This window comes from Lagenorhynchus albirostris, chromosome 6, assembly GCF_949774975.1.
Source record: "Lagenorhynchus albirostris chromosome 6, mLagAlb1.1, whole genome shotgun sequence".
Lineage (NCBI taxonomy): Eukaryota > Metazoa > Chordata > Mammalia > Artiodactyla > Delphinidae > Lagenorhynchus > Lagenorhynchus albirostris.
Window position 1 is genome coordinate 18,687,359 of NC_083100.1, and position 26,111 is coordinate 18,713,469.

The window sequence follows — 26,111 nt, forward strand, 5'->3', positions numbered from 1 at the left end:
GTCATAAGATTATATCATCCATTATTCTTCATTGTTGTTGTAACGCACTGACTCTGAGTCATTGCAACTCATTTCTTGGGGACTTTAGCTCCTGACTCACCACCACTTTCTCCAGTCTTCTCTGATTACCTTGACTTCTGCTGTGTCTCATTCACTGATTACTGTGGACATACTCTAGAGCACTGGTTCTCAGCAAGGGGAGGTTGTGCCCTCAGAGAACCTTTGGAAATGTCTGGAGACATGTTTGGTTGTCACCATCTGTGGTGGGGTGCTGCTGGCATCTAGTGTAGTATGTAACATCCAGGGATGCTGCTCAGCGTCCTGTAGTGCACAGGATGGGCCCCATGACAAAGACCTGTCTAACCCAAAGGGTCAGTAGTGCCACTGTTTAGAAGCTGCTCTAGGGTCTCCTCTGGACTTTGTCATTATCAGTTATCGCAACCCCTCCGTAATCTCAATTTTATACATCCTACTTTCCAACCATTTCCTTTTCTTATCATTCCAGCTCTCCTTCTCTACCTCGACTCAATATTCTTTTAATTCCACAGAGACCTCCAGTCCATTGACCTTACCCTCCTTTTCATTGTCTTGACTCCTTTGATGTCCTGCTTCCTTTCCTTACCCAGCTTCTATGGTCAATCATTATAATCACTTCCTTGCATGCACTCTTTTTTTTTTTTTTTTTGCTCTCACTGTTGTGGCCTCTCCCATTGCAGAGCATGGGCTCCGGACGCACAGGCCCAGCGGCCACGGCTCACGGGCCCAGCCGCTCCGCCGCATGTGGGATCTTCCCGGACCGGAGCACGATCCCACGTCTCCTGCATCGGCAGGTGGACTCTCAACCACTGCGCCACCAGGGAAGCCCCCTTGCATGCACTCTTGATTCTGTTACCCATCTCTTGTGTCATATACAGTTAAACCCAACTTTTCTACCTCTCCCATACCTGCATATGCAGCCAGATATAGTCAGAAAAAAAAACAAAACAAGCATGCTGACTAGTTTCAATTTAAATTCTTGACCAACAACTTCAAGTGCACCCTTAATAATGCCAGGCAGTCATATTATATTTCCCTAATCCATTCACTCTCCCATCATTCTAGATGACTATTTCATACCTTCTTCTCTTTCCTTAAGTCCCTATCACCTTAACCTTGCTTCCTAATTTGCTGGGGGAAAAAGAAGAATCAATAAGAAGTGAATGGTAACAGACTTACGCCACCACTTCTACTTACTGCTAGCATATATACCCTCATATACTGACTTTCTGCTTGTTTGCATAGATAAATTAGCCATCTACCAATCTAAAAGCAGTCCCTCTATTTGTGCAATTAGATTCCATGTTACCTATCAAGGAAATTGCTCCAGTAATTCTCCCCTCTCTTAACTTTTTGCTTTCTATAAGTTTATCATATTAGCATACAAATGTGCTATTATTTTTTGATACCCTGCTTTGCCCAGTAATTACTACCCTACTTCTTTGCCCCCTTTGCTACAGAACTCCTTTCAAGAGCTGTCTATTTTCATGATGCTCATTTTCTCTCTTGTTCTCTCTTAAAACCATTTCAGTGGGGTTTGACTCTCACTCTACCAAAGCTGTTCTTGAAAAGGTCACTGCTGACTTTCTCACTGCCAAGTCCAATAGTTAGTTCTTGGTTCTCATCTCTTTTGATCTACAAGCAGCCTTTGATACAGCGGGTCACCCAGGCCTTCTTGACACACTATCTTCATTTGGCTTCCAGAGCTGTGCACTTTCTTGGCTTTATTTTCCACTTCTTGGTTACTTCTTCACAAGCTCCTTTGCTGATTCCTTCTCTTCTGCACTCCCTCCAGGACTCAGTCCTGGGTCCTCTTCTGTTCTCTACCCACCTTCACTCTGACTGATTGCATTCAATCTCATGGCTTCAAATACCATCTTTACGCCTGTTTCTCCAGCCCAGATGTTCTCAAACCTCACACTTGTGTTTCCAGCTGCTTGTTCAACATTTCCACTTGAAAGTCTAATAGACGTCTCAAATGCAACATATTCAAATTGAATATTTCCTTTCCATTCTCTGCTTTATTCTCCCACAGATCTTACAAAAGCCACCTCTGTAACTAGATTCAGTGGAAGTGGGAAAGGAAGAAAGCTGATTTGGCCAAGTGTTTCCTTAGCTTTTCTCTCATATCCACTGCCCACCTTCCCTTTCTAGGAAGGGATCAGTACAGCCTTTCACATCTCTTGGTCAGTCTTTTCTTTAGACCCTCCCTTAGGTGCCTTTCTACTCTGGCTAGTGGCCTTTGGGGTGGAGTGGGGGTGGGGGGCCCCTGGGGTGGGCATCACAGGGAATAAATTCCTCTCCCACCCTCTTCCTCTGTTTTGGTGGGTTGGAGGGCCAAAGCCTTGACAGATAATGTTTTATTATCAGCAGGTGTTGCAGATGCCCTGTAACCAGAGCCTAGATTTGGTCCTTCCTTCGTCCCCTCACCTGGAGATGAACCCTGGAGTAGCTGTTCTGTTCCCTAGGGTCAGCCTGGTGTCAGGGCTGCCTGTTCTTGCCTCCTAAGTGAACCTGAGGATAAGGGTTTAGCAAACTCAGTGGGAATCTTAAACCCACAAGATTATGGCTTCCTACGAGGAAGTGGAGAGTGTATCAGTTAGGAAACGCTTAATTAGGTAACCAGGGCATTCTCTCCTCTTCAGTGAAACCTAGATCCAAAGGAGTGTGAGATGTACTGTACCTAGAAATGATCCAGGCATCTTTGAGTCCCTGTGGTCCCTGGACTACAACGGGGAGAGTGGACAAGGGACGCAGAAATCCTGGGCTGAGGGACTAGAAAGGCTCAGAAAGCAGCTTTTAGCATCAAGCCTGATTACATCCATTTAGGAAAATTCCCTCCTAATTAAGCCTGCCTTGACCCCTCTGCAGAGTCACACTTCTCTGTTTCTCCAGCCCCCTTCTCCCACCACCCTCAACTCCCCCATAGTGCAACCACACTCCTGTTCTGAGTCGTGGTCTGGTTGAAGTGTATCTTTTTTTTTTTTTTTCCTGCGGTACACGGGCCCCTCACCGCTGTGGCCTCTCCCATTGCGGAGCACAGGCCCAGCGGCCGTGGCGCACGGGCCCAGCCGCTCCGCGGCATATGGGATCTTCCCGGACCGGGGCACGAACCCGTGTCCCCTGCATCGGCAGGCGGACTCTCAACCATTGCGTCACCAGGGAAGCCCTGAAGCGTATCTTTTAACCTCCACTTTTTTCCTAGTATTCCATCTTTTTCTGGCATCTCTTTAATGCCTCATTAGGCCTGCCTAGTTTTCCCTAGGCACTGGAGTTTAGAGTGGACAACTTTGGGTCACACCCCTCCGTCACCACCCCAGCTATGTGTTAGGCAGGTGCCCTGTTGTGAATGAGTATTTTGAGCTGAACTGTGCAGGTGACTCAGGCCTAGCGATTAACATGCTAGCGCTTCAGCTTCCTAACCTTGAAGCCTGCCGGGTTCTTGATTTTCTGGAAAGTGACTTTGTATCTAGAATTTTTTTTTTCTTAGAACCTCAGATTTCTTGGAATCTGTGCCCTTCTTTAAACTCAGAGTTCAGGGGGGCCAGGCACTGGTACAAGTCTGAAGAGCATGACCCTCAACAGATTTGCCATGCTTGGACTTTGGTAGTCACTGCAGTGTTGTGTTAAATATTTTTTACATTTTCATTTGGATGTTTGATTTGATTTGTTTTCACTGTCTTTTAAAATATTTTTACTTGCTCTTGCCCTCCCTAAACCTAGAGCTCTACAATGATTCAGATGGTACCAGGACCTCTTTCTTGATTTTTCATCCTAATCCATTTCATCAGGCTCCTATGAGCTCACTATCTAAACTGCCTATGTTTGCCTGCCAGGTTTAGCCACATAGGCAGAAGAAAGGCAGCTTTCCCTCCTCCTCAGAGGCATTTGATATTGTTAGTATCTGCTACAGCGAGCTCATGGACATCAGCAGCTACGGGCTTTACAGAGTTAAGATTACACATACTCTGAACTCTTAAGGAATTCATAATCCGGTAGGATGTTAATATATACAAATAAACATAGTATATTATAAACATGTTTCAGTTCACTCATTTGTTTAAAGAATTATTTCAGTAATTAATTGTAAGGAAGAAAATCCCCTCAATTAGCTTAGGTAAACAGGAAATTTACTGAAAATGCACAAGGAGATCTGTCCGTGTCTAATTTCAGGATACCTAACCATGTCTCACAGGAACTGGAAAGTTAGCGTCTTTCTCTGGGATCTCAAGATCGCTCATCTCAAGACCCACTGACAGATTTGTTTCTGCTCCTGTAAGCTATTGACTGACATGTGGCTTTGGCTTGCCTTACTGCTAACTCTGACTAGGTCTGCATGGCCTTTCTAAGTAAGCAAGCACTGTTATCTAATGCAAGTCTTTATAGCAGGAGTTTTTCACCCTGGGATCCATGGATACCTTGAGAATTCATGCTTAGAATTCAGGGTTTCATGAATTGGATGCGGGGGGGGATTGCATCTTTATTTTCATTAACCTGTAACAAATTTAGCATTTCCTCTATTATAAACGTAAACAAGGTCAGAATGGCTGTCATCCAAAAGTCTACAAACAATAAATGCTGGAGAGGGTGTTAAGTAAAGGGAACCCTCCTACATTGTTGGTGGGAATGTAAATTGATACAGCCACTATGGAGAACAGTACGGAGGTTCCCTAAAAATTAAAAATAGAGCTACCATATGATCCAGCAATCCCACTCCTGGACATGTATCCCAAAAAGATGAAAATTGTAATTCAAAAAGATTTAAGCACCCCAGTGTTCATAGCAGCACTATTTACAGTAGCCAAGACATGGAAATAACCCAGGTGCCCATCAACAGATGATTGGTTTAAGAAGATGTGGTATATATATATATATATATATATATATATATATATATATATACACACACACACACAATGGAATATTACTCAGCTGTAAAAAATGAAATATTGCCATTTGTAGCAACATGGATGGACCTAGAGAATATCATACTGGTGAAGTAAGTCAGACAAAGACAAATAGTATATGATATCACTTATATGTAGAATCTAAAAAATAATATAAATGAATCTATATACAAAGCAGAAATAGACTCACAGACATAGAAAACAAACTTACAGCTATCAAAGGAGAAAGAGGGTGGGAGGGGTAAATTAGGAGTATGGGATTAACAGATACAAATTACTATACATAAAACAGATAAACAGAAACTAGGGGCAGGACGGGAATAAAGACACAGATCTACTAGAGAATGGCTTGAGGACACGGGGAGGGGGAAGGGTAAGCTGGGACAAAGTGAGAGAGTGTCATGGACATATATACACTACCAAATGTAAAACAGATAGCTAGTGGGAAGCAGCCGCATAGCACAGGGAGATCAGCTCGGTGCTTTGTGACCACCTGGGTGGGTGGGATGTGGAGGCTGGGAGGGAGAGAGATGCAAAAGGGAAGAGATATGGGTGTGTGTGTGTATGTATAGCTGATTCACTTTGTTGTAAAGCAGAAGGTAACACACCATTGTGGAGCAATTATACTCCAATAAATCTGTTAAAAATATTTTTTAATTAAAAGAAAAAAACACCAAAACACAAAACACAGATAAACAACAAGGATTTACTGTATAGCCCAGGGAACTATATTCAATATCTTAACCTATAATGGAAAATAATCTGAAAAAATATGTATATACATGAATCACTTTGCTGTAACCTGAAACTAACACAATATTATAAATCAACTATATTTCAATTAAAAAAATAAACAAATGTAAGCAAAATTCACCATGTCATTAGCAGTATCTGTGACTTTGTCACCAATAGAAATCACAGATATTTTCATATCATTTTATAGTTGCTACAGATATCATGAAATATAATTTACACTCATCACTACTTGAAATTCTGGTGGTTATTTGACCTACTACTAGATCTTATAATTTAATGTGTTAATAAAGAAGTACATATATTATTCTGTTACACATTTTATTTTATTTATTTATTTTTTAAAAATATTTATTTATCTGGTTGCGCCGGGTCTTAGTTACAGCAGGCGGGCTCCTCTTAGTGGTGGCTCGTGGCCTCCTTAGTTGTGGCATGTGAACTCTTAGTTGCAGCATGCATATGGGATCTAGTTCCCTGAGCAGGGATTGAACCTGGGCCCCCTGCATTGGGAGCATGGAGTCTTAACCACTGTGCCACCAGGGAAGTCCCCACATTTTAAAAATATTTGAATATGGCATTTTAATTAATTTATTTCCTTTGTAATCTTATATATTTTATTTTATGCATTTGAAAAGGCTCCCCAGGCTTCACCAGACTGCAAAGGAGTCCATAGCACACACAAAAAGCTAAGCATCCGTGCTGTGACTTTCGGGTCACACAGCCAATGAAGAGAATCTGGTTGATCTAGAGACTGACTTCTCTTGGGTCAGGTGTCCACCCTTGGTCTAATTAGTTGGGGCCAGGGGCTCAGAGTCACACTGATTGATAGATTGATCAGTCAATCAATAAAGGATTGATTTTGTGTGTGTGTATGTACACTCTTGTTCATTTAACAAAAAATTCGAGGCAGCTTTTTAAATATTCCTTTCAATTTTATTATCTCCCAATCCTGGAAAACAATGTTCTCTTGGCCTATCCCCAGAGAGTTTGCTGCTGAATATATTTACTAAAGTCTAATGGAGCATCCCTAGACCTCAGGCTGGTTTTAGCAGGAAGCAGCCTTGGAATGGTCAGGATCAATGCTAGAGAAGCTCAGACTATGGGAAGCAGCAATCTCAGGGCACTGAATTTGAAAAGTGCTGAGGACTCGAGTTATTCCTCCTCTGCAGGACTTAAAAGGAGCCTTTTGCCTCCCTATCCCCACCTCCCATCCCACCCCCATCCCAGACAGTACATCCCTTGCCCGATACTGACTGTTCTTGCTTTTAGAATGCTGATGTGAATAGCTTTGTAAGGAAAGAACTTGCTGAAATGTCTCTGAGGTTGTGCTGTTTGCCCTCGCTTAAGCTCTGCTGGACTGTGAGCATGGGAATCTGGGACTGCAAAAGGAAGAACTAAGATGTCCCAAGAGTTCCAGCCCCTTGCGTTTTGGACTCAGTGAGAGATTGGCAGCCAAGGGCTCGTCTCTAACTGGGCTAATCAGAAGAGGTCCTCAGCCAGGACTGGGATATACTTCCATCCCAAAGCTCTGCAACAAATATAGAGTATAAGCTCCGTGTCTGTACCCCCAAACTGAATTCCCAGCACATACTTCAGAGCCTAGCATGTAGTAGATACTCAATAAATATTTGCTGAATGAACCTGAACTCTAGGAGCTCACAGTCTACTGGGAGAGAAAGGAAACAAGTAAACATAAATAATTGAAAATTATTATGACTGTTTTGAGGAAAAAGAAGAGAGTGCTATAAGAACAAATACTTTAGATGACATGGTAAGGGGACCAGGAGAAGTTCCGTTTGAACTGAGATCTGAGATCTGAAAGATGAGAAGGAACCAGCCACTTGAAGAGTAGGGGGAGACAGATATACAGGAGATGCCCTTAAGCCCCTGGCCAGTTAGTAGCAATGCTGAGGAGGAAGTCGAAGTCTGCCTGCCTATTTATCTAGGTTCTTGTAGGCTATTTGTAGAAAAAAGAAGGGGTCTACTGTTAATTCGTGGTTAGTCTGTTCACCACTGCCCCCACCCCACACCATCCCGTACGTATCCAGCTTGGTTTTTAATGCCTTAGACCTAGTGTTGCTGACTGACAGTCAAAGGCTCCAGTGTGTGCCCAGCCATAAGAACAATTATCTGTTTATGTGTCTGACTCCCCAACCAGACTATGAGCTCCTTGAAGGCAGTGAACTCCATCTTATCCTTAGGACACAGCACACTATCTGACATAGTCAACAGTTTTGATTAATGGCTGAATTAATAACAACAGTTAATATTTATTGAGTGCCTTCTATGTGCCAGACAGTGTAGTGAGGACTTTACATGCGTTATCTCATTTAATCCTCAGAATTACTCGAAAATGCATGTAGTATTCTTATTCCCATTGTATAACTGGAGAAACTAAGGCTTAGAAAGATAAAGTAATGGACTTGGGATCTGAGTGTAAGCAATTCAACTCCAGAGCCCACACTGTTTTGCCAAATCAAAGTGCTTCTGGTTGCCTTGAGGTAGCTGAGGTTCCTTGGAACTCCAAGAGAGCAGAATTAATATGTTACGTACATGATCTCATTTAACAATCCTCACAACAACCCTCATTGATAGGAATTATTCTACTCATTTTATAGAGAGAAAATTGAGGCTCAAAGAGATTAATAGACACTTAGCCAAGATCATAAAAAGAATATGTAAGTGGTGGGCTTATTTTCAAAGCTAGGCCCATGCAACTCTAGATCCCGTGCTCTGTCCCCATTCTGTGATAACGCCAGTTACTCAGCCACTAGGCAGGAATCTGCTCCACTGACTGTGTTAAAGTCCTTTGAAAGTTGTCCAGGCCTGTTGGGAGCCTGAGAGTCTTTTCCTGACAGAGGGAATAGAGTGGAGGACAGGCAGAGGAGTGTGGGAGAGTAGAGACTTTATCTTTTTTAAAAAATCTTTTCGAAAAATTGAGATGTAATTCACATACCATAACATTTACCAAAAAAGTATAAAGCAAAAGTATATAATTCCGTGGTTTTACAATATTCATAAAGTTGTTTAACTACAACTACTATATAATTCCAGAACCTCTTCATCACCCCCGAAGAGAAACTCTATATCCACTTGCAGTCATTTTCCATTCCCCACTCCCCCCATTCTTGGAAATCACGAATCTACTTTCTGTCTCTGTGTAGATTCACCTCTCTTGAATATTTCATGTAAATGGAATCATACAGTATGTGGTCTTTTGTGTCTGGCTTCTTTCACTTAGCATTGTTTTCAAGGTCCATCCATTGAAGCAAGTATCAGTACTTTATTCCTTTTTATGGCAGGATAATAGACCCTTATACGGATATACCACATTTTGTTTATTCATTCGTCAGTTGATAGACAGTTGGGTCATTTTCCACTTTGGGGTTATTATGAATAAAACTGCTGTGAACATTTGTGTGTAAGTTTCTGTATGAACATACGTTTTCAATTCTCTTGGGTATATACCTAGGAGCGCAATATAATAACTATATGGATCATATAATAACTCTATGTTTAACTTTCGGAGGAACTGCCAAATTGTTTTTCTTCTATTAATAAACTTTTAAAGTCAAAGTATAAGATGCATACAGAAAAGTGCCCCTATCATAAGCATACAGCCTGAAGAATTACAAAATGAACATAGCTGTGTAATCAGAACCCAGATCAAGAACTAGAAAATTTCCAGTACTCAGTACCTACTGCCTCCAAAGGGTCACCGTCCTGACTTTTAATATGATAGATTAATTTTGCCTGTTTTGAATTTCATATAAGTAGAATTATATGGTATGTACTCTTTTGTGTCTGACTTCTTTCACTCAACAAAATTTTTATGAAATTCATCCATGTTAGTTGTACTTTGTTAATTTTCATTTCTGTATAATATTTTATTTTAAGACTATTCCACAATTTATTTACCCATTTGTGTTGGATGCTTCATAGTTATGCATATGTTTAGATTTTGTAGATACTGCCAAACGGTTTTCCAAAATGACTGTATCAATTTATACTTATACAAGCAGTATATGAGAGTTCTGGTTGTACCACATCCTTGTCAACACTTGTGTTATCTGCCTTTTCTTTTTAGCCATTATAGTGAATATGTAGTGGTATCCTACTGTGGCTTTTTAACTCCCCTAGTGACTAATGAGGTTCTGTACATTTTCATGTAATTATTGATCACTTAGCTATGACCGAGCCTTTTGTCAGTTTTCTGTTGGGTTATTTGTCTTTTTCTTATTGATTTTTCAGAGTTCTTCAAATATTCTGAAAATGAGTCCTTTGTTGGTTATATGTATTGCAAATATTTTCTCCCGCTTTATAGCTTGCTTTTTTGCTCTCTTATTTGTATCTTTTTTTTTTTTTTTTTTAGCTGTACGTGGGCCTCTCACTGCTGTGGCCTCTCCTGTTGTGGAGTACAGGCTCCAGACGCGCAGGCTCAGCAGCCATGGCTCACGGGCCCAGCCGTTCTGCGGCATGTGGGATCTTCCTGGACCGGGGCATTACCCCATGTCCCCTGCGTTGGCAGGCGGACTCTCAACCACTGCGCCACCAGGGAAGCCCTTATTTGTATCTTTTGATGAACAGAAGTTCCTAACTTTGATGTAGTCCAATTTATCAATCTTTTCCTTTATGAATGTCCTGTTAAGAAATCTTTGCCTACCTAAGGTCATGAAGATCAGGCCCTTATCATGAGCGCGCGCGTGCGTGCGTGCGTGCGTGTGTGTGTGTGTGTGTGTGTGTGTGTGTGTGTGTGTGTTACGTGGGGTGGAGAGGACAGGAAGGGCGGGGGCGAGGAGCCCATGAGATCACAGCCGCCGTGGGCTGTGTTCCCAGCTGTCAAGCGTGTAATGGGGAGTGAAAGAGAATCCCTTTGGTGGTAGAGGTCCTACAGATAATACTGCCGGGTCCTCTAAATCACCTCTGTGCCCTACAGACCCAGTTGACTGTCCTCTCGTCTCCACTGATACAGGGAAAAAGTGAAGTATGTGCTCCTGTGTCGTGCTCATAGCCTGGGGCAGGGATCACAAGCTTTCGGAGTCAGATGCCTGCTGTATTGTTGTGATTTTCTTTTTGTCCTTAAACCTGAGGCTCTTTTCTTTTTGGTTTTTACCTCCTTGTTTCATTTCCACCTGGAGAAAGGATGGTGAGGTGGCTGACTTTGAGAGAGGGACTAAACTATCCTTCAGACTGGTTGTCCCCGATGGGCTGGTTGGCACCCCCTCCCTGAGCCAGAGCTGACAGGAGCTGCTTGTTCTTCCTGGAGAAGGAGTGGGAGCAGAAAAAGAAGGAATGAGAGTTGCTACTGCACTTTCTGAGGGGCTCTGAGGATTCCTTCCCCCCCAGGAAACCACTTGCGTCCCCCCAGCCCCTTTGCTGCTTGTTAGTTAGAAAGCCGTGGTTTGTGCTGGCGCTGGGTGGGGCTTCGGGGACAGTGTAGGCTCTGGCCCTCCGGAGGGGAGGGGGTGCTTGCAAGCGAGCAGAGGGTCACCGCTCAGGCTGTACCATTTGCTTGTCACCTTGAGAAGTTCCACCTTGTCTAGCAAAACCTCCTTTCAGAGGCAGCCACCACAAAGGGCTCTTATGAGAGCGGCGGCCCCTGCCCCCACCTTCACTTCCACTCCCTTTACCATTATTTTTCTTTTGGGGCAGAGCTGAGGGGCCTTCCTGCTATGACTTTGAGGGGCTGTACTTATTTTAAAAGGAGATTTAGAGTCTAGAGCCTCCCCATACCAGAGATTCATTTTTCTGATTTTCTAGTCCCGTTGGAGGACAGTCAAGGACTTAAGTAAGGCTCTCCTTCTCTGGAGGGCATTTTGTCTTTTCCCTCTATCAGTCTCTTGGGCTCTTTGGAGGTTTCAGAAGGAAGGCGAGAGAGCTACATTCTAGTACCACTAGGTCTCAGACCAGGGACCATCCTCCTTCTGGGGAGTGGGAGCTGGGGGATAGGAGGGAGAAATGGCTGTCTCAGTGGGTGACTTTACGAGGAGATTCAGTGAAGTGGTTCAAGTGTACGTTCTGGAGTTCAGCTTCCTGGGCCTTCTGCTGCCCCATTCTGCAACTTTCTAGCTGTGGCCTTAGTCAAGTTTCATAACCTCTCTGAGCTTTTGTTTTCCCCTGTATAAACTGAGAATGATTTTAGTGCCTACCTGGTAGGCTTACTGTGGATATTAATTGAGATGATGGATTAAAATGCTTAGCCTAGTACCTAGTATACTGAAAGCATTCCAAAATGTTCATCTTACTAATATTATTCAAGCCTTCTGTTTGGACCTCCCTTTATAGTCTTTCTTCCCATCTCCCTTCTCTTCTGACTGTGCACTTCAGGGAGCTACCTAGGCCTCAAGCAGAACCAGAAAAATCTGGACTTTATCTCAAACTGTTTTGAGCTCTGCACCTATTTTATCTCGGCTGCATTTCCAGCACTGTGAGGGACAGTGAGGCAGCAAAATTATCCCATTTTGAAGGGCAGACCACGGAGAAGGTGCTGTAATGGTTTAACCGGATTGCATGAATGCATTCTTGGATAGGTGAGTATATGCACGCATCCATTCTCCCACCTAGTTTTAAAAGTGGGGAGGGCTGAGGTAGACTGTAATTAATTTGCAAGGTCTCAAACACAAGATTAAGTTTAGGTCTGTTTGTGTTTTTTCCCCTAGTAGAGCCCAGTGCTGAGTGGGTGGCTGCTCAGGAACCAGAGGCCAAAGGGAGAGCATGGTGAGGTCAGCCGCGGCAGGGCACAATGGTCAGGGTGGGCCTCGTGTGACACAGACCCAACAAAGCCAAGCCAGACGAAACACAGGAGCAGGTCAGCTGTCTCGTCGGCTTCACATACGATCTCAAGGGCAGCGCGCCTCGTATCCTTAGAGCGCCGGGTCTCTCCCAAATCACCAGGGTTTGTGATCAGTGAACTGAGGGAATTCAGAGGCGTATTCTGTGAGGGACAACACAGAGGGACCCCTTGGGCTTAGATCTTGCCTGAAACACCTCATCCAAGTGAGCTGCTGTGGAAAAATTTCAAGGGAGGCGAAGGGAGAGTGAGCTGGTCGTCTTTTGAAAACCTGGACATCACCACCACATCTCTTTTCTCTGTCCTATTAATGTTTTTTTTTTCCCTCTCAAACTCTGAAGAAGCTGTGAGATTAATCCCATCAAAAACATACGACTGACTGTTTGAATGACATATCTGCAGGTCACGTTTTTCTACTTTCCAAATAGCCTTTACTGAGTGTATATTACTTTACAATGGAAACACCGTAGCAGAGCCTCTTGGCCAGACCTCACTGGGGAGCAGGAAATGGCAGTGAGAAAGGGTTCCTGGTGGAATCATTGTTGGACTTCAGCTCAAGTTTTTCAGGGAGTAAGCTGTTTGTGCTTTGTGTGCTTCTGGAATAGGAAGTTTTACTCTCCACTATTATACCCACCACCTCCCAAAAAAGGAGGGTGAGGAGAAGGAAGGTGAAACCTTGGCTTCTTGGGTAGGTCCTGCACTTTGGGAGAGTAAAGGAGATATTTGAGAGGCAACAAGAGCATTTGAGGGGAGGTCAGGAGACATAATTTATAAGGAGCAGGCAACCTTTACATGTATTACCTCATATAATCCTTCTATCAGTCTCATAAAAGTAGGTATTGGTCTCCTCATTGTTCTGGTGAAGGGATAGAGGCTAAAAGAAGTCAGTAACATAGCTGCTAACTGGCAAAGCCAGAGTTTAAAGCCAGGACCTTGGTCCTTACTGGAGCCTGAGGATTGGGCTCGTGTGGCCATGGTGGACAGTGAACTACCCACAGGTTACTAGCTGGGTTTCTGTGACTGTATCTCCCTGACCTGGGCTTTGAGTAGTCACTGAATTTTTAGATCATATGCTTTGGGACGCAGTGGGAAAAGGTTAACATTTGGGTGAGACCCTGGTTTCTCTAAGTACTGGAGCTCATTAGGGCATTTCTTGAGCCTCCTTTGTCTTGCAAAGGGAGGGGACAGAGATTTCTTGGGTACTTATTCTACTCGCTTGTTTAATCCTCTCATGAACTCTATGATGTAGATATTGTTTGTCTCAGTCCCCCCTCCCCACCCCCCATATCTACCCAACCCTCCATCTCTTTTTTTCTCTTAAAATAGGATGTTGATTATACAGTAAATTGCCCAAAGTGTCACAGCTAGCAAATAGAAGACCTTAGGTACAGATCCGAGTCTTTGTGACTCTAAAGCCAGAACTTAAAGCTTGTTTCTACTTATCTTTTTTTTCTGAGACATTTTTCCCCCTAATTCCTAGACGGTTTTGTTTCGTCCTCTTTGAGTGAGAAGCCACTTATGGCTTCTTCTTTTTAAACTTTTTGATACTTCTCTTGGGCATTGGGTTCACGTTTCCCACTGAGTCTCCCTGTTTTCCTACCCAGGTTGAGTCTGTGTTGTCGACCCACGAGCCATTTCAAGTTATCTCTGATTTTATTTTAGGTTTCTGGATCATCCCTCTGTAACATCTGCCTTATGCCCTGGAGTAGAGATATCCTTGATTCCTCTCAATGGATTCCATCCATTGATGGATTGATATCCAATCCATCAATGAATCCTATCGGCCATACCTTCAAATGTATCCAGGATCTGATCACTTATCACCACCTCCACTGTTGCCACCCAGGCCCAAGCTACTATCCTCTCCTACTTGGTTATTGTAGCAGCCTCCTAACAGATCTACCCACTTGTCTTTCTACATTCAAAGTGATCTTTTTAAAATGTGTATCAGATCATTTCACTCTTCTCTTTATAAACTCCAGTGGCTTCCCATCTTACAGAATAAAAGATCATATGCTACATTATCTCACGATTTCAAATAAACACACAGACACATATCCACAGACCTGCTATGCTCTCCCTCTGATATAGGGTGATCATCTAATTTATCATCCAAATTGGGACACTTATAAGAGAGAAAAGGAGCTCTACTAATAAACGACAACAAGCACAAACTGGGACTGACCCAGGCAAACTGGGAATCTGGTCACTTGATCTGGATAGCCAGTGGACTGTCCTGTTACTTTCCTTTAGATCTTTTTAAAGTGTCATCTCTCAGTGAGGCCTTCTTTGACCTCTATTTAAAATTGCAACACATTCCTGCCCCATCCCGTAATCAGCCTGTGCTGATTTATTTTCCTCTGTGGTGCTAACACCATCTGATAGGGAATATGGTTTAATTAGCTATGTTTGTTGTTGATCTCCCCTCTCAAGAATGTAAACTTCAGGAGGGCAGGGAATTTTTTTTTTTTTTTTTTGCTGTACGAGGGCCTCTCACTGTTGTGACCTCTCCCGTTGCGGAGCACAGGCTCCGGACGTGCAGGCTCAGCGGCCATGGCTCACGGGCCTAGCCGCTTGGCGGCATGTGGGATCTTCCCAGACCGGAGCATGAACCCGTGTCCCCTGCATCGGCAGGTGGACTCTCAACCATTGCACCACCAGAGAAGCCCGAGGGCAGGGAATTTTTATCTCTTTTGTTCAATATACTGTATCCCCAGCACCCACATCATCGTGAACACTGTAGGTAATCAGTAAATATTTGTCGAATGAATGGATGGTGTGGCGGGGGTGGAATTCTATTCCGAAGAGTCTTTCTCCTTGGAGTCCTCTTCCCAAACCAGTTTTCTTGTTCCTCCCTATTTATTTTGGTAAACCTTTGGTAATCTGAGACCTTAGAAGGGTTTTTCAGTATGCTTTTACCGCAAAGAGGAGCTAATGATGAAGATTACCATGATTTCCTAACCTGACTTGGGCCCTCTAGGGAGGGAAGTTTGTATCCAGTACAGCAGTTTACCACATTGCAAGAGGCAGGAGAGGATTCTTACCCTTGGGAAGTCACGTGTTGGGGGCCCTGCCCTGGCGGTTATGATATTGTGATGGTCAGTGTCAGGGCCTTGGGGCTGTGGCAGCTTCTGGGGCTGGTGCCAGAACCAAAGACCTACTCAGGGCTAGTGTTGGGGGCTCCAGTTTGCTCATTTCTCCCTTCTCTTCTGTCTTTTAAACCTGTATACTTGACCTATGGGTCCATACTGAGTAGGGTGAGCAGTATATCCGGGTCCAGCCTTTCCTTACCCAGGATTCTAAAGGTTTCTTTTCTGAAGCAGCCTCAGAGGAAAGGAGGGATGAGATGGGGGTGGGGAGTGGGGGTAGGATCAGACCTTTCATTTCTAGTTGAAAGTGGCAGTTGGGATTGCTCCAACAGATCCTGTTGGGATCATGGGGTAGGAGGGGGTCTTAGAATTTTCAGACCACTGGGAGTGAGTTTTAGACTCAGTGAAGTTGGGAATTATGGTTAAAGGAGGGGAGTTTGGGGCCTAGCAACCAAGATGGGCTGCCATAGGGACAAGAAGGGGAAATAAAATGCCGTTTATGATTTCTGTAACTTTGGTTTTCCTAACGCTTCTGATGTGGCCGTATAGCAGGGGCCAAAGTCCTAGAGGACTGGAGGTGAGAGAGTAACAGAACTAATGGAGACAGGAGAGTGATGTAGCTCTTGTGGCTCTTAAAGGGTCACAGTACCAGCAGTAAGTAGTGAAGAGGTTCTAAATGTAGCAGAAAGCCTAGAAAGGGAAACCTTGAGGAAACTTCTGACTCCTCGATGTTTTATCAGTAATAGTTTGATGCCAAGGAAGCCTTGGCAAGTAGTTGTATAGCAGAGAAAGCCACTTTGTGAAACAAAAGGGATTCCCATGGGCATACCCTTCATTCAGAAAGCAAAGTCCTTTGCCATCTCGTGGATATGAATTTAGCCTTCCAGTCTCATTTCCCATGAGATCTGTCCACCTGTCCTGTCCTTTCACACCTTTGTGCTTCAAATACTTCCACCACATTCAAAGTCTAACCTTGCAAAGGCTTAACTCAATGTCACCACCTCTGAAGTGTTTTGCAGGACTCTCAGTGAGACTTTGTCCCTTCCTTGTTCTCTGGGTTCTTATTACCCTTTGTTTATAACTCTGTAATAGCATAATGCCTGAAAAACACACATACACACATACAGGTTCCTCCTTCTATCTGAAAGTAGAGCACTCCTATGAACCATTTCATAAGCTGAAATGGGGTAAAGTGAAGGAGAAATTACCTTTTCTCATAAAAGCGAAAATCTTTTTTGGATTTCTTCCAGTTAGCAAAAACAGGTACTAATGTAGGCTTTTCCTAAAAGCAAAGTGACATCAAGCAAATTTTCAAAAAGTGGGGGATACCTGCATCTGCCTCTGTCCCACGTATGACTGTAAACTCTTTGAGGCAGGGCCCCTGACTTATTTATCTTTTTTTTTTTTAATTTATTTATTTTTGGCTGCATTGGGTCTTCATTGCTGTGTGCGGGCTTTCTCTAGTTGTGGCGAGCTGGGGCTACTCGTCATTGCGGCGCACGGGCTTTTCATTGTGGTGGCTTCTCTTGTTGCCGAGCACGGGCTCTAGGTGCGCGGGCTTCAGTATTTGTGGCTTGCAGGCTCTAGAGCACAGGCCCAGTTAGTTGTGGCACATGGGCTTAGTTGCTCTGAGGCATGTGGGATCTTCCCAGACCAGGGCTCAAACCAGTGTCCCCTGCATTGGCAGGCGGATTCTTAACCACCGCACCACCAGGGAAGCCCTGACTTATTTATCTTTATACTAACTCTGTCCTGTTCTGAGGAGGGAAGGACTGGTGCATCCACTTCCCCTCCCCCAGTCCTGTAGCACCTGGCACATGGTAGAATCTCAGTAACCTTTCTGCTGAGTAGAATTGATTCTGGGTTAATCAGATGAACATATTATACAGTAGACTGACCTGGCTCTTCTTCCCCTCCCCATTCTGGGCAGTGACCCGCTTGTGGCTGGTACACCTTGCTCCTGGCTCAGGTGTACTTATAGCAGGGGGCACTGCTATTTGCTTTTCTTAGTCCTGACTCCAGCTTCTCCCTTTGATCTCTGCTGCCCGCCCCAGCTCACCCCTACCATTGTCCTGCACAGGGAACTAGTATTTCTCCTTCCCAGGCTCAGGCCTCACCACCTGTCTTCCCTAGCATATTCTGAGAATGATACCCAAGGGATCAGTGATGATGGGGAACAGCGAGGACAGGATTAAGGGTATGGCCCTTCAGCCCTCTGAGAGTTCCAGGTAGGGCCAGTTGCCTCCTTTATATCTGCTCATGTTTTCCTTGTCCCCTGAGGGAGCTTGTTTCTGAGCTGGATGGGTGCAGCTGATGATCTGTGACGCAGATGATCTGTGATGCAGATGATCTATGATGCAAGGAATTAAGGGCTGTAATCCTGGGGAAGGCTGTATTGCCCTTTAGACTAAAATTCTATGCTTCAGAAAAGTAAATAGGGTAGTTGTTATATGCGAGGGCCCTGAAGCCACATGGTCTGGATTCTGATCTTGTTCCACCACTTACCAGCTGTAACTGCCTCAGCAAGATGGGGTCACACTCATGCCAACCATATTCCTTCATTCATACATAGTTATTGAGCATCCCCTGTGGGCCAGGTTGTTCTAGGTGCCAGGGAAATAGCAGTGAATAAGACAGGATGGGTTGATACCTTTAAATGCTTAGAGCAGTGTCTAGCACATAGTAAATATGCAGGAAATGTACCAATACTCTCTTCCTAGTACTTTTCTGAGAATAGACAATCGGGTGGGATGACCTTTGGTAGCAGCTCCAGGACCAGATCTCCCTGAGAAGGGGAAGGATGGAGGAAGGGCTAAGATACAGGTTCTGGATTTGGACTTAGGTCCAGGACAGCAGTAGCTCCAGTGGCCTTTTATTTCTGGCACTTCATTTTGAGATTAAATACATGAACTGGCTAAAGGTCACCCTGGAAATTTTATGAGTCTGTTTAGTTCCATAGAAAGGGCAGGAGGAGATGACCCTGGACCGCCTAGATTCTGCCTGGCCCGTTTGTACAGACAGCGCAGTGCCTACCAAACCATGTGTGGGTGACCCTAAGAGAGGCCACACGTCGTGAGCAGTATGAAGGGAGATCCCAGAGACGTGAGATGTGAGGACAGAGAACAGCCGTTTGCCTCTCTGCTGTCAGGGCTCTCTGGCCATAGAGTAGAGGACCTTCTGCTGGAGGAGGTGGCTTGGGGGTTAGGAAGGAGAGTGAGGTGAGATAGAGGTCCGTGGCCTGTTTCAGTTCATTCCTCAGGGAATGCTGCTGAGGAGGGCTGTTATACTCCTAGTGAGATTACTGCTGGAAGCAACGTCTGCACTCAAGGCTCCTGATTGATTGCGGTTTCCAGTGAAAGTCCAAGACTGATACAGTCTTTATGTGAGTAGGGTTGGAGTAGAAATCTATGTTACATTTCTCGGGGATCAATAAGTTTTTCAGCTACCACCGTGCTCAGGGAAAGAGCTGTATAATCTTAACCATGGTTTCAGCAACTAGTTCACTGCTTCTCCCACTTTCTCTCTTCCATCCTTCTCCCACAGTGGGTTTTCAGAAATGAATGCCCTTATAGCACAGAGAGAGTGCCCTTGACATGAGATGTGGGCCAATCCAGGATTCCTGGGCTTGTTCCCATGTGAGCTGCTGGCCTGGCTTCCCTTGGAGAACCTGCTAACTTGGCTGGGAGCCATGGCGATTTGCATGCATAGGGACAGACGAAGTGGTTCTGGGCCCTTTCCAAGATTCTGAAGTACAGCCAGGTTTAGGTCCACTGGACACCATACTCTTTCATCTCATTTTTATTGCACTTTCTTAAGTCTTCAGCCGTTACTTAAACTCAGTTCAGCCAAGTGTATGAAACCTGAACTAGGCAAAGCATTTTGCTGTGGATATAAATCCACAGTTCATTCCATAATGAAGGAAACAGATAAATATAATATGATTGTAGCAGTGTTTCTCAATTTTTTTTTCATTATCACCTCCCTGAGGAACCTTTTAAGACATTTTTTCCTAATCATCCCCCCTCAGGAAATTTTAATACCATAGATAAACCAAAATTCTGTTTATGTGCAATTTGTGTATCTGTGCTTTATACTTTAAAAGAGTAAGATTTTTTTCATTCCCCCAAGAGCAAATTTTCTCCCCACTTGGGGGAAATATCACCCCCAATGTGAGTTCATGGATTATAGTAAAGCACAATGTATAGTGTAGCAGGCAAGCCTCCAAAGCTTTGTAAACTTTGTTTCTCCCGTCTCCTTTGACTGACTGTCATAGCTCCATAATTTATTCTTGTCTCTCAGTCTGTCATTCCCATTTTGCTCTTTTTCCCCTTTCCTGGATTTCATCCTTTTTCTCTCTCCAGTGTAGAAGTTTAGGAGTGAATTTAATTAAAATAGTAATCTGTACAACTCAGGGACAATTTAGGGAAGATGATTTCGTAAAACAGTCCTCTAAGAGGTCATCCTTTTGGACAAAAGAACCTACAAACCTATGAGGTGTTCATGGGGAAACATAATAGACATAAGTATTGAAGGAAATAAAGATATTTGTTTGAGTTGCCTTTCAGAGGAGAAGACCTCCCAAGAGGTCTTTATATTGGTCCTAACAGGTTTGGATATGGATGTCCTATATTGGATCTAAGTTCTGTATATAAATTCTTTTAGGGTTGATGCCAGTTCTACCAGTGGGATATCAAGTTTCTTTTCTCTAGCAATACCATGTCACCAATGATAGCATCTCCTCTCCCCTGTAGAAACTACCAGAGGCATGCAGTGTTGGTGACGGAAAACGCTTTGTCACAAATCTACAGAGTCTGTATATGGCAGTCACCAGACAAGAGATCCAAGTGGGACAGAAGCTTCAAGGCACTGGTGAGTAGCTCCAGAGGTACCTGGTTTCCTGGGGTTAGAGTTAGGGTCTAGGTTTGTGCTGTTCAATATGGTAGCTCTAGCCAATAGTGACTATTTAAATTTAAATAAATAAAAATTAAATAAAATGAAAAATTCATCCCCTCATTTGCACATTTCAGGTGCTCAATAGCTACATGTGTCCAGTGGCTACCAGGTTGGACAGCTCAGATACAGAACATTTCCATCACTGCAGAAAGCTTTATGAGAACTGGTCTACATGCTGAGGAGAATTAGTGAGAGAACCAGGAAAAAAATTAGTCTCCCTACCTGAGACGTGGCAGGCAATACGTAGAAGAACAGTGAGCTGTTCTGGGTCAGGGAAACTCTTGTCCTACATGGTTAACGTGGCCTGGAGAACCTTCATCATAGAAACAGCGCTTTCCAGAAGTTAGTTGGAAGTGGATTTGTGTCTGTTTACATATTAGTACCAAAGCCTGGCCTTTATCAGAATGCTTGGTAAATGCTAATGCCTTTCTGGTAAGAAGAAGGCAGTTATCACTATCTTCCCTTGATCTTTCTGATCAGAAGACCCCCAGACCTCAAGCAGTGCCTCCTCACAAGGAACTGATAGCCAACTTCTGAATCAGCCAGAAGAGCCGGACTCCTCAGCACCGTCCCTCCCAGTGCCTGAAAAAGAGCCCACAGTAAGTCGTGAGCAGCTTCCTAGACTGCATTGCAAGATTTGGGAGAGTCTGCACCTATAGCTCCCAAGCCAGTGGTCCCTGGAACTGTCACCTAGTTGACACTGCCTTAACAACACTGGGGCATATTTGCGACCAGGCATCTAAATTGTGGATTTCTGGATGGAGAGTCATGGTCTTTTGCATCTTCCCTTGCTGTCTCCTCTCTGCAGTTCTTCTGGATGATGGACCTTGACTCCTTTTTTGCCTTATCGCACTTGCGGTGATGGTCTATGAGGTTGTTCCCTAGGGGAGAAGTGATGTGCGTATCTCCTGCATAGAGTCTTATATCACATTCACTGCCTGACATGGACTTCAGAACTCCTGCATCAGCCACCCATCTTAACCAGAGCCATGGGAGGAAGGAATTTCTTTTCCTAACTTAAGTGGAACTATTTAAAACCTCTATTAACTTGGGTTCCTTTTTTTCTAGGTTACTTCAGGCCCTACGCAGAGACCTCAGCTGTTGAAGGTCAAGAGGAAGAAGCTAAGGGGGCTCTTCAGTTAACCTGTCACTGTCTCAACTGCTGAGGATGGACTCAGAGAGTAGTTTCCTAGTGTCACCTTGAAAGGAGGTCCTGTGACAGCAGCATCTCTGACACAGAGTTACACAGTCAGGGACTCCACTGTAAGGGCAAGATAACTGAAGTTCATGTTGACAGGCATGGATACTATCAACTGAGGGAATCCTGGCTCCAACCCATCGGGCACTGGCCTTCCCTGTCCGAGTGGAAGCCAATCTCTGGGAATCCCATACCCTCCTTTCTTTTGGTGAAGGTTCTCTAGACCCAGGATCTACCATGGACTTTAGGTATATGGGGCAGGTCTGCAGAAAGGCACAGCATGCTTAGGAAGCCTTGTCTACCTTTCTTAAGAGTCCCTAGCCAGTCCCAGGTGTTCCGCAGAGACCCTCTCCTCTCTTTAGCATGGAATAAAAAGCACTCACACTCCCCTGCTCTTGAGATTGCTTATCTGTGGAACACATACCAACTCACTTCACTTTACTGGGTCCCACCCCATTGTTGTCTCTGGATGAAGTCTAGGCCCTCGGTCTAATCCTTCAGGTTCTTCTTATACTTCTCTTCTGTGGCCTGTGCTAAGCCTCCAATCGGGAGCTTTGATCTTGAGACCTCTCTCCATGGTGGGCACAAGATAGCAGAACATATGGTTTCTGTGCTCTTTGGTCCAACTTGATATGGGTTTTTTTTTGTCTATTTCCAAGGCATAGACAACAGGTTAATATGGGATTGAATATGGGATTGAAATTACAAAGAGCTCTGAGCCCTAGGGCCAAGTTAGTTTCCCGGAGTGGGAGAAAAAGGAATTTTATTTTCCCATCCTTCACTTCACTTCAAATAACATAGTAACTAGAAGAACTAGAAAAGATAGGATGACAGGGAACAGGAAATATGGCCAGAGGAGTTCTCTGGAACCAAAAGAATTGATGTATAGAATGAATAGCGCTTAGCAGGAAAATATGTAAAGACTGTATGAGATAGGCAGAATCTTAGTTAGAAAGTGAACTCTTTGGACAAATCTAGCAGGATTTGAGACTTCCCTGGCTGTCCAGTGGATAGGACTCGGTACTTTCACTGCTGTGGCCCCGGTCGGGGAACTAAGATTCCACAAGCTGCGTGGCATGGCCAAAAAAAAAAAAGAAGAAGATTTAGCAGAAGAGGATTCGCAGAGTTCCTTGGCCTTCTCTGCTAGGTTTTCCTCTATAGGTAAGACCATCTGAAACTTTACCTTGGAGAGACAGGAAGGAAAGTAGAACTCAGATATTCACTGGGAGCTGTTAGGTAGAGGCCTTTTCTGGTTCAGTTACTTACGATGGTCAAAGGCCTCCTCGTCCACATGTCCTTTCTGGCTGGGACTGGTGTGTCTGTCCCCATGTCAAGTCTTGAGGGAAAGAGGATGATCCAAGTAATTATAATAATGATTATAATAACGATAATAAACAGCTACCAGTTAATGTATACCAGGTACTCTAATAAGTGCCTGGCATTGAATCCTCACAGCATCATATGAAGAAGATACTGTTAACCCACTAGGAAATGGAGTCTTGAAGGGACTAAGTGACTTATCAGAGGTCACACAGCTAATAAGTAACAGCCAGAATTTGAACCCAGACAGCTGAGTTCTAAACTGCATTATTACATACATTACCGAAAACATTTTCCAGGAAGGATGTAACGTCCTTCTTTCTCCCGTGACGCTGCCTCTTTTCAAAGAGGATGTTCTTTCTACTCCCTATTAGCTCTTCAAGGGAGGAGCCTTGGCGGACTCCAGGACTTACCACCAGGCCTTTTTACCTGCTGGCAGAGTCTGAGAGAGCTCCACCAGGGCTCATTCCCAGTTGCTGCTGATAACCTTCTTTACCCTCAGACCCAGTCTGTGCCCTGGTGGTGACTGTCATTGAAGTGAATTGGGAACTGTGTAAAAACAATCTATCAGATGACTTACTTTGTTGTTTAGTTTCTCTTGGCATAATTTAGATGGCCAGATTTCAAGGTATGAGACCACATGAAAAATGGAAAGACTTCCACAGCAAGCTGGGGGAAAATAAGGGTTCTTTACCCTAGATAATCCTTCTGCCCTAAGAGCACAGTCTCAAGAGCAGGCATTTTTAATCAGAGAGGGATCAGGGGTTTTAGAATCCCCTAAAATTATAAGTAAAATCTTAACAGCATAATTTTTCTTTTCATGTTCTCAAAAGAATGTGTAACTTTTTAAAAAGGTTAAGTAAGAGTATGCCTCATGACCTCCCCACCCACTGCCCCCTTTATCCCCAGAGGTTGCTGCCCCCATGGGGGTATTGCCCAAACACACCCTTAGAGAAACATTGCTCCCCAAGGCCCTGCCTCAGTCATTCTTGCTCTGAAGCTCTTGCCCCCCAAAGCAATGGGTGGTGTTTGAAAATCATTCATCCCAGGGCAACTCCAGGGAAATCCCTGCCTTGACAAATTGGCCTAGCCAGGCTGTATTCCAGCCCTGCCCCCTGGCTTGGGCCCCTCCCTGAGGCCCCCAGGCTGGCCCAGCCCCACTCCACATGCACATAAAAGGGTCGAATTCTCGTGGCTGCTCCATAAATTTTATTCCGTAAATATTAGTTTTCCCTGTGTTTAATAAAGCAGTGGCCCACCTCCCCGCCTACCCACCCGCTCCCCGGGGCTGGGGCTGGGGCCAGGGCTGGCTGGTGGGAGAAGGGACTCTTTCAATTGCTTTGGAGTATTTTTAGAAAAAAAAATAATATAAGGTGGTTTATAGCAGCAAGCCAGCAAACCAGGAGCAGGAGTAGGGACCTCGAGGAAGTTCCTGCAGGAACTTGACCTAAAAAGTAGAGAAATAGCGCCACCTAGGCTGCAAGGCCTACTTGGCCCTGCTGGTGGTTCACCCCTCCCCCACGGTCAGCCAGGAGAGGCCAGCTCTTTGCTGGGAGAGAAATCTTCATCCCTTAGCACTCCAGCTGGGCAGCACCTCCTCTCTTCAGGCCTCACCGAGGGCTTTCTCAGCAGCCCTGAGGGCAGAGCCCGAGCTGGGTCCTGGAAAACCCCACGAGGGTCATTCTCTGTTCTGTCACCAGTCATCCAATCTCCCAGATCAAGGAGTGTCTCCAAGGGGTAGTAAAATTATTGAAAAGGGAGGAAGGAGCTTCTAGTCTCTGCCCACTGAATCCTGAGGAACTAGCCCTGGAGTCCCTAGGGTGTAAAGTGGCAAAGAGTGAGATCTGAGCTCCTGTACTCTGGACTTGGAAAGAATCTGTTCCTGTTGGACCAAGATCCTTCTACGGGTCTGATACAGTTCACCTTCGGTGAGCACCTGGGGGAGGGAGAGATGCTCAAGTCTCCTGAATACTCAGCCCGCTGCTTCTTAATTTTATCCCGTGGTCCATTTGAACTCCCTTTTCTTGCGTTCCTGTTCACTTAAACCTCCCATTTTCTGAAGCCCTTACCTCCTCCTCCCTGGTCTGCTGGGAGATCAGCAGGAGCCGGTGTGTCATTCTCTGTACAGAGATGGTGGGAGTGGGGATGGAAAAGCCCGTGCTTTTTCTCCTCGTCCTAGATTTGGTCTCGTTCTTGACATTGTCACCAGGGGCATTTCCTTCTTCCAATTATTCTGTCCTTCATTTCCTCCTGTTTACAAAGCTAAGGGGATTTGCTCCAGAGAGTATCGGGGAAACCTAAAATCCTCTTAATTACCCTTCCTCGTGATGTAGTAAGCTCACTTTATCTGTTCTGCCCACCTCCTCGCTATTTGTGCTGTTAATATAATCAGTGTTTATATACAGATTTCCTATGGGCTTTTTGTTTTCATCCTTACATTGGCATATACTCTGAGAACAGGGTCAGTTTTTAATGCTAAATCAAAAAATATCACTGTGTTGGGATTATACTACTAAAGGGTGCAATGTTATGTTCACTGGGTTTTCATGCAATCACGATATGCTTTTCTGAGCTCTTCCCAGAAGTATTTTTCTGTCTTCTAATTTTCCTGAAGAAGAAACTGTTCAAAAGGAGCAAGTGACATTCTACAAGGAAGCCACTAAACTCGGAGCTCAAGACCCTTGGTTCCTAGTCCCTGTCACCAACATGAGTAAATGCACGGATTCACAGAACTGTGGTGGATTCTGCTAGCACTTAGATACAGAGAGAACTGCCAGAAGAGGAGGGAGCCCACGCTCTGGAGAGAGGATTTCCCCTAGCTGCTGTGACCTCCTGGAAGCTGCTGCAGGGTATTCTTGTTGAGGGCTTCTTAATGCTCTCTTTTTCTTCCATGTTCTCTTGGACAGGGCTTCAGAAGATCCCACCCTGAGGGGAAACATTCAGAGAAGGGAGGGTGTGAGGTAGCTTGTCTGTCTGTGATGGGCGAGGGACCCTAGGGAATCCATCTCTACCCTAGGGAAGCCCATCTATCCTCTGTCTTCCATCCCAGAGCTATCAAGGAATAC

General features: G+C 44.6%; 1 protein-coding gene across 5 annotated transcripts in view; it reads left to right on the forward strand.

Annotated features, from left to right (window-relative positions):
• NHEJ1 (non-homologous end joining factor 1) overlaps positions 1 to 22,113 on the forward strand; it is a 76,749-nt gene extending 54,636 nt beyond the window's left edge. For 3 of the 5 annotated variants that reach the window (XM_060151280.1, XM_060151284.1, XM_060151281.1), the window contains 3 exons: positions 20,327 to 20,444; positions 21,009 to 21,127; positions 21,597 to 22,113. In XM_060151280.1, coding sequence (XP_060007263.1) covers positions 20,327 to 20,444; positions 21,009 to 21,127; positions 21,597 to 21,671 — 312 coding nt within the window. In that variant the 3' untranslated portion in view covers positions 21,672 to 22,113. The remainder of the gene's footprint in view (positions 1 to 20,326; positions 20,445 to 21,008; positions 21,128 to 21,596) is intronic. The other 2 variants (XM_060151282.1, XM_060151283.1) reach the window with 2 other exon arrangements.
• Positions 22,114 to 26,111: the final 3,998 nt, after the last annotated feature.